The sequence below is a fragment of the Gekko japonicus genome, unplaced genomic scaffold (genome assembly GCF_001447785.1).
Source record: "Gekko japonicus isolate JY-2015 unplaced genomic scaffold, Gekko_japonicus_V1.1 scaffold1610, whole genome shotgun sequence".
NCBI lineage: Eukaryota > Metazoa > Chordata > Lepidosauria > Squamata > Gekkonidae > Gekko > Gekko japonicus.
This window is the reverse complement of record NW_015161999.1, coordinates 382281-391642: the sequence shown is the minus strand read 5'-3', so window position 1 is coordinate 391642 and position 9362 is coordinate 382281. Positions and strand designations below refer to the sequence as shown.

The window sequence follows — 9362 nt, the reverse complement described above, 5'->3', positions numbered from 1 at the left end:
GGGGGGGGCCCTTGAAATCTCCTCCCCCGTGCTTCAAACTTAGGCACTTCCAATTACTACCAAGGCTCCATTCACTTATTTTTCACCTGAGCTTTGCTTAACTCACAGTTTGTAGCCTTGGAGGTCTTTTGGAAGTCTTTTTAGTAAGTTCCATTGCTGAGCTGGTAGAAGTGGTGTTGAGTCTGGCCATGGAAATGTCAAGACTGCTTGTTCCAGGAATTTCAAGATCCACACTGAGTTCTCTTTGGCAGGTCATGCTGAGGATTTTGTGGCTTCTACAGCAAGTATAGGACTGTTGCAGGTTTTTGTTTTTTGGCTCAACGTATGAGAAAGGGCACAAGACAAAAAAGCCCTACAGAAATGTCTGGGGATAGTCAGATTTCTTGTATAATATATACCAATTGAAGCATCCCTGACAACCCCATTCAGGCTACAGCTCCAACAATAGCAATGGCCTTGGGGACAAGACAAGGCACTGTAAGCTCTAAAAGCAGCACTGTGCATGGCATTTGTACTCAGGTTTTATGACCCCGAAAAGCCATTAACCATCCAAGCAGATATTTACAAAGATGGTTTAGGTGCCTGCCTATTACAGGATGTGAGCCCTCTGTCATATGTCTCATGAGCTTTGACTGCAACAGAGCAGGATTATGCACAAAAAGAGAAAGAATTTTTAGCCATAGTATTTGCTACTAAAACATTTCATCAGTACATCTATAGGTAATGGTACAACAGATGCAATATTTTCCAAACCTCTAGGACAGGCACCTGCACACCTACAGTGCATGTGACACTAGCTGCAGAAATATGACTTGAATCTCCAGTGTGATCCTGGCATTGACTTGAATCTCCAGTGTGATCCTGCATTGTCAAGAGCAGCACTAGCAAATACCTCAATACCAGACAACAACAGTGCGTGCGTGCGTGCGCGCGCAAGTGTGTGTGTGTGTGTGTAGTTGCTTCCAACTTATGGTGACCCTATGAATTAATGTCCTCCAAAGCATCTTATTGGTAACAGCTGTTCTCAGGTCTCTTTTACTGAGTCAATCCATTTCATGTTCGGTCTTCCTCTTTTCTTGCTGCCTTCAATTCTTCCTACCATTATTGGCTTTTCCAGTGAGTCTTGTCTTCTCATAATGTGACCAAAGTATGATAGCCTCAGTTTAGTTATTTTGATTTCTAGGGAGAGTTCATTCTTGATTTAATCTAGAACCCACTTATTTGTCTTTTTTGGCAGTCCACAGTATCCATAAAACACTTCTCCAACACCACATTTCAAAGGAATCTGCTTTCTTCCTGTCAGCTTTCTTCGTTGTCCAACTTTCAAAGCCATACATAGTAATGAAGGATACTATAACATGAATTAACTCGATCTTGGTTACCAGTGACACATCCTTATACTTAAGGATCTTTTCCAGCTCCTTCATGGTTGCTCTTCCCAGTCTCACTCTCCTTCTGGTTTCTTGGTGGCAGTCTCCTTTTGGGTTGATGATGGAGCCAAGGAACAGAAAATCTTGAACAATTTCAGTTTCTTCATCGTAATCCTTAAAGTTGTGTAATTCCCCAGGAGTCATTACTTTGTTCTTCTGGATGTTGAGCTGTAATCCTTCTTTGGCATTTTTTGCTTTAATTTTCAGTAGTAGTAATTTCAACTCAAGTCTTCACTGTTTTTGCTAGTAAACAGTGGGCTCTTGTCTGGAGTATAGGTTGTGCATTAAAACAATCAGATGCTGTGGCACACCCCTTTCAACAACAGTACAAAAGGAAAGGCAGTTACAGGGCGAACCTTGTAGGAACAACTGACATGGATCTTGTGACATAATTGAAACAGTACAAGTCAAGATTCTTGCCTACAGGCCCTACTTAAATATGCACAAGCAGGCTGACCACAAGGAGACCCCAGTCTGCAGTCATACTTGCCCATGAATGATATTTCTTTACAGAATGGTCTGATAATGACAGATGACAAGATCATCATACCAGTTTCCACAAGAATGGAAATACTTAGTTCTCTATATAGATCACACCAAATCACCTAGAGGACAAGGGGAAAAGCAAGGGAGCTCATATACTGACCACAGATGAACCCAGGATGCAGAACAAATGATTGAAAACAAATATTCATTCATGATCCTGCAGGCCTCCCTCTGTGGGCTCAGCATCTCAGCAGCTGCTTATCATCTTGCATGCTTTGATTCAGTTGGAACAGTGTCAACAAAGCATATCTTGTTACTATGGCATCTCATTCCCTTTTGCCGTCTTTGAGCCTCCTTCAGCTAAATCTCCTGAGCACACTGAAAGAATCACTCAAAATGAGAACAAAAGTCCCACAATCTGTGCTTTCCTGTCATATCAGTATCCTGTGGAGCCAAATATAGCTGGGGTCATCTGAAAAGAGATAGACTTCTTCTGTTGAAAAAATCCACTTGGAAAACATGCATCACTGAGCAAAAGTCTTCTCTCATTATTAAGTGATACTTTTCAGTTGTTTATGACTACTGGTGATTAGATTCCTTAAGGAATGTCAACAACAGCCTTTTGCTCTATTACTGTAGTCTCGGGGAGGGGGGGAAGTTTCTGTTTATGATGGGAAAAGTACAGTCAGAATTTGAAATCCATTTTGGTCAAGGCGACAGGTCTGCTTCCAAGTGCTTTATTGACTACTTATGTCAGGACTCCTCAGAGTAACAGGGCCACATTAACAGAATGTGTCCTTGACGTTTTGGGAAACAAAAGTTAGAAATTTGGCAACTGGGGGAAGATAATCTTCAGATGGGACTTTGCTTATGTGGATTACTTTTCCAACCGCTAGGTACTATTGCCCATTTTGGCTTCTATTGACTACCTCATGCCTTACCTAAAATTATGTTTCAGCTTTTTTGACAGTAAAGATTACCATTTTTTCTGACCTCTGCTTTACAAGGGGCTGTGTGTTCTGATTATTGCTGGGGAGATGTATAATTACTACAGGTTTTCATATTCATTAATGGTAACATGATCATTTTTTGCTGCTTCTTTGTCCCAATAGCCTTGAGTACTTCCTGAAACCTATTTGTACTCAACAACAGTTAACTCAAGTCTGTGATATATCATCTATTCTGCCTTAGGATTCTAGATTTTACAGACTGGGGCTTTTCCATTATGCCCTAAACCTCTTTCTCCCTGAGCATATTTTTTTGTGTCTGCTGAATAGTTCTATAGAGCTCAAAAGGTTGCACACTGTTCTGTGATGTTTGGTTGGTCTGAATATGAAGGTATTATTATGTTTTGGATATATTTTTTCTGGACCAAAGTGGCTACCTGCAGACTTTGGGTATTGTAGTAACCTGGGCTTCCAGTATAGCAACTTAAGAGAACACTTTCCTTGACAAACAGGCCTCTGCATACATCCTGAAGTGGTGCAATTATGGAGAACTGGACCATACAGCCCTTGGATATCAATTGGACTTGAAGACATTTGAGGATGTTGATGTGAATGGCTGCCATTCTCTTTGGCATCACTTGATGTGAGCGTGTTTTTAACCCCACACTGCAGATAGAAAACATCTTTCAGAATCGCAAACCAAACTTTCAAATACTGTACAAATAGCAAAGTGAATAAATACAAATCAAGACATGGGACTCTGCATCCATGAAGCAACTTGTTTACCAAGCAGTTCTTGAGCATCACTTAGTTTTCTTGTGTCATTCTGTTGCTTATGTTATAGATTGTTCACATTCTTTCTCTCACACATGCATTCAGTCTCTCTGGAAAAAAACAGTGGGAGATGAATGCTTGAGAAAATATTTTGCTGCAGTTTGTTTTTAGCTTCCTAATGTGTGGGTGGATAGACAGATGAGGGAAGGACTGTAAAGATAAAACTCCCACTCCTCTCCCAAGGCACATAGGATTCTGTAGGTTTTTTTCAGAACTTCAGGGGGAGGGTCACAAACCTTTAGACTGGCTTGGCAAATGCTAGATAAGAGATCATGGCTTCAATTCTCATTTCACTTAAAAAAAAAAAAGTAAAGAGCCCAAAAGAACAAATGTTATATAGAATGTTACTTAAGAAATGTAATGAAAATGATCAAGAGGGGGAAAAAAAGAACAGTAAAGGAACTGGCTAGAATGGGGTTAATTCAGATTAAGTATATTGATGATCACAGGCACAGTCTCATTCTGCTTCCCATAATGGGTTTCTGCTGCCAACACTTAACCCTTTGCCTAGTGGCCTCAAAATGAACATTTTCTCAAACCAATTCTAATGTTATGATTCAGAGCCAACTGACACAATCACTTTACTTTTGGGGGTTTGTGCCTCTGTGCCAATAGGTAGATCATTCTCAATGACTACAAGGTCCCATTTCACCTACCTCTACTTCACTGACATTGACAAAATGACAGCTAATACTACTGTCCGACATTTTAGGTAATTAGTTTCACATCAGAACAAATTGCCAGGAGCAGGAATAAACTGCCCATTAACTGCACACAGAGGTATTTGAGTCAGCCTAACATTGGCTCCTTAGTCCCTTCATCTGCTGTTCTTTCTTAGTTCAACTCAGAGCATTGATGTTGTATGCTTCCATGCTAGTCTTGGAGAAAATGGTTTAAATGAGAGGGAAAGAAATGAGTCCTCAACCTCATTAAAGAGCTCATGGGCATGTTGGTCACAGGTCGGTTCCAATTTTACACATTGTGCCTAAATTTTCACAATTGCACAACGGCCATGGGAATGGGAATGGATATAACACCATTTCTGTGCTTGTATACTGCAAGGTCCTCCATCTTGAACATCTGGAAGGGCTGTTGTGGCAAGACTGTATTCCTGTCAGTGCAGGCCAGGCCAACCTATGTCAGGGATAGGGTCAAGTTTTTGTTCTCATCATGTGTCCCCAACTGCAGTACTTTACCTTTCCCATAGGAATTAATGGCACCCATTCACTTACATATCCCTGGCTTCTGTTTCTTGATCATGCTAGAGTGTTATAAAATGTTGGGCACTGGCTTTCATACAGATGGATGGAGCTGTTTAATCACGTGACCAAAATACATTCATTTTGGCCTTTCCATTGCTTTTGACTTCTTTAGAGTAGATTTCCCTGACTTGTTCACCACCTTGAATCAAGAGGAAAGGTGGGGTTTATATGTTTTAATAAATAAATTTAATAAATAACAAATGATTATCTCAATAAGCTTATTTCTTCAAGTTTCTTTCTCCATTGATGGGAACTGTTTGAGTATCATGAACGCACTCCCATAATGATAGTTCACATTTGATGGATGTTCCAACCAGTGCTGCATGATTATACCATAAAGTATAGTGGTATAAACTGAATATCAGGAGTCCTTGTTTATATATAGAAATTATTCCCCAGTAATATTTGCTTTCTTTTGGATTATGGCCCTCATTGCCAAGGTGAAAGTGATAGGCAACAGCTAGCCCTTTTTTGTATTTGTGTGAAATGAAAACATTGAAGAAGTAGAAATTGGATTTCAGTCACAACACAACCTTTTATGCATTTCAGCTCCTTTTGATCCTTGTGTTTATCACCAAGGCAACTCCACAAGAGGCACTGAAGCTCTGTTTTTGTTGCCAGTGCCTCCATTCAACAATTTATTTATTTCAAAACTAAAGCCTTTAGGCTCTTCTAAGCTGAATTGGTTTAGAAGTTCAGTAAAAATTCCATAGAAATGTTTGATTGATGTTTTTTTAATGAATAGGAGTTAATTGTGAAATCAATAAACTGAAGTTTTTAAAGTGATACATTTATTGATGATTTGGGGTCATGTCATTAAGCTGGTATAAACTGACTGATAAATAGAATGAAATCTTGCAAACATCCATCAGATATAAATGGTGTTAATGTAATCAGAATGGAAGACTGTGAACCAGGAAAGACCTGATATAAATCTCATCTCAGTAACAAAACAACAGATTCTCATCTCCAAAACCGTGTGGACAGTTTGTATTGGAAGCTTAGAATGAATATGCCTGGCTAGAATTTCTTTATTAAGCCTACATCCCCAGTCTTGCTTCATGACTTCCTTCTGCATGTGTCTGTAACTCAAAGGAGGAAACATCGGCAAAGCAGACATATTTAACATCTTAGCAGGTCATATGAGTCTTAGGTGGAAAAGAAAGATAGATCAGGGTATCTTCTGTGTATTGGTGACACTGCAGCCCAAACCTCTTGATGATTCCTCCCAGTGACTTTATGTAGATAGTAAATAACATGGGGGATAAGATCAAACCCTGCAGATCGTGCAACTGTGGGTCAAATTCCTCCAGGGGAGTTAGTTTCGCTTCCCACCTGTTTTTTCTGGCACATGTGACCGCAACCATGGTGTATACATTTAATAATACAAATAGGGGCTGTAGCAACTATTAGGCTCTAGTAAGCTGTTTTCCACTTTCAAATTCAGTAACTGAAATTATTAAAGTAGTGTGATTAGCTCTCTAGGATTATAAGATGGTAACAAAGTTCTTAGATACCCTACCAATTTTGCCTCATTGACGAGGTATCATGGTAGAAGATTGTGAGGCTACCAAATATCCAAGATACTTTACACACAAAGTTTCATCAGATGCATACAGGTTATGTTGACTTCATATCAAATTCCCCTTTTTTCTTGCAGAAAGAAATGACAGAGAGAATTTGCCATTAGAATTTGATCAGCTTTGAAGAGTCATTGTTTGCATGGTCCTGATGATGGAGTACAATTTGGTCCAGTGAACTACTGCTAGGGATTTGAGAAGCTTCCTGGGCTGGGGTCAATCCCTGAATTATTACTGGGGATACTCTTCACGTGGTCTCCAGTAGCCGTATTCTCCTGGACTCTCTCCCTGTGACCTGATGGTTCTAGTTTTTTTCTGCCTTTGGATTCATCTTTCTAAGGTTCATCTTCAGCTTTACACTTGACAAAAGTATAATGAAAGTAATCTGGGATTTTTCTTCTTCTTAAAACTCTTTAGATGAGAGAATCTCAAACAAGAGTACTTCCAACTTCTTTGAAGTCCAATCTGTCAAAGAAGCACAAGAAACTATGCATTGTATGGAAAAATGGTTGAGTGCCTCTGCACTCCTTTAGCAAAGACGACTGCTGAATATTTCTATGTGGTCAGAAATACTTTCCACTGGAGGGACAGAGGTACTAGAAAGGGACTAGATTGTTGGAAATACCTGAATTCATTCCAATCGAACAGGAGTCATACAAGATTACAGAAATCATAGAACTGGGAAGAAACTAAGAATTAAGTCTGGTTTGTCAATCACCCTGCAAGGCAAGACGATCTGCAATGGCTGTACACCAAAAAACCACATCAATTCAATGTGCCAAAATAAAAAATTAAATGGTCTACCAGCGGGGCAGACAGCTGTAGGTTACAGCTATATAAGCCAATACATGTAAGTTCTGCAGATACTAAGCCTAGGAAGGCAATCATCACAGCAAAAAATCACAGATTTCTCAACAGAATGCAAATATAGAACATGAAGCAATCAAATTGTGTGCTTTGATAAAATTAAGTAACAAGCTACGAAAATTATATTGTAAATAGAACACGTGAGCTACTTTATGCCAAGTTGGATCAGTGGTCCATCTAGCCCAGTACTATCTCGCCTCGCTGGTGGTAGCTCTCCAGGCTTTCAAGGAAAGAGCCATTTCCATCCTACCTAGCTAAAAGCCTGCAACTGGAATGCCAGGGATCTTCTGCCCTCAGAGTGTGTGGCCTATCCCTGAGCCATGGTCCTTCCCCATAATTCTCAGTAATCATTTTCCTGCTGGCTGATAACTAGTGCTTTTTTATAGAATGGATGTAGTGATTTCCATACCTTTTAAAAAACAATGTTATCTGAGCCACACATATGGATAAGTTTTACAGGATTATTTGGTACAGGTTTTTACTGTATATATCAATATTTATAACTCGTGTTGTCTTGCTTTTTTCTGCCTATGAACTTTTGATATTAAAATTGCACATAGTTTGACAGTACTGATATGGTAAACTTTGATATACATTTGCTCCAGGCATTCACACCCATAGGTCCATGCCCCTCGCCATTTTCATGGACTTTGGCGCAAAATACTCATTCAGGACCTTTAGGAGGTCCTCATACGTTTTGTCGGACAATGTCGCTGGAGCTATGAGCCCCTTGGCTAGACAGATGGTGGCTACCCCACATGAGCTTAGGAGCAGGGCCCATTTCTTACCGGCATTGGTAATGTCATGGAAGGTGAGGTAGTTTGTCAGCTGGTCCACCCAGGCTTCCCAGAACTCTGGATGCGTGTGGTTGAATACTTTGATGGTTCCCGTAGCTGCAGCCATGACTCGAGGATGTTATGGGGAGCGATGATCGGGGGAACAGAGCATGGTGCGGGCTGCTGGGAAGCGATGTGGGGCACGGTGTCCTGTTGATCAGGGCTCGGTGCCAGTCTGGAGTTGGAGTCATGCTCGCTCATCGGGATTCCACCTTCATTGCCAGTATAATGTAGTGGAGTTCCAGGCGCAGCATAGTGAAATCAGCTCAAGTTTATTGATTACATCAGAACTAAAGATACACTGGCCAGTCCGAGGCCGTCTTATATGCATGAACACACTCACACCCAACACACACCCAATTCCCATGATAGGCTGTATATACCAGACCCAGTCTATGATAGGTCTATATCAGGATCCGGGCGACCTTATTGGTGCGCACTAGGATCCACGGTGGCTATTGTTTTAGGGACTGAAGGTCTGCTCGACCGCGTGGCCTGGCTAGTGCCACCGCAGCCATCTTAGTACATAACAGTTTGCATTAGCCTCTATGAGCTATGCTGTTTTTTTGCTAGTGTAACTTTCTGCCACTGACAGGGCATTTCAGAGTTGAAATGGCTTAGGGAGACAAATAACTCCTGTCATACCCCCTGGCCTGCCCACTTTTGCACCAGCACAGGGGCCTACACCATTAGCTCACTGATTCCACAGGGCTAAAACAGTGGCCTGGAGTGGCAGAATGGCACTGGGGTGCTGTACCAGTACAACTCCCACTTATGTTGGTGTATCTTTGAGATATACCAACATAGCAACTAGTTGGTGCTCTGGGAACTTTTGCCCCCAGCATTAGGACTGCACTGTAAGCCACTAGGCGGTTCAACTAATGAGCTACCTGCTGAAGGCTTAGTTTTCCAAAATACCCCAGCAGGTTCAAGACAGCGAGACTGTCCTATAAAGCTACTTATTAGGTTTTACGGCTGAACTGTAATAGGCCACAGGCGGCCTTGTATATTAAAACAGAAGCACGCCCAAAGGCAGTGTGAATTATTCACACACTCCCTTTTCATGTTCCTTGTAATGTGCAAATGGGAAACTTTTGCATCTTTGTCAGGAAAGGTGCTT

The 9362-nt window shown here is 41.0% G+C and overlaps 1 protein-coding gene across 1 annotated transcript in view; it reads left to right on the top strand.

The window, feature by feature from the left end:
• MOB3C (MOB kinase activator 3C) overlaps positions 1-6629 on the top strand; it is a 26481-nt gene extending 19852 nt beyond the window's left edge. The window contains exons 3-4 of the mRNA XM_015405438.1: positions 3376-3506; positions 6620-6629. Coding sequence (XP_015260924.1) covers positions 3376-3506; positions 6620-6629 — 141 coding nt within the window. The remainder of the gene's footprint in view (positions 1-3375; positions 3507-6619) is intronic.
• Positions 6630-9362: the final 2733 nt, after the last annotated feature.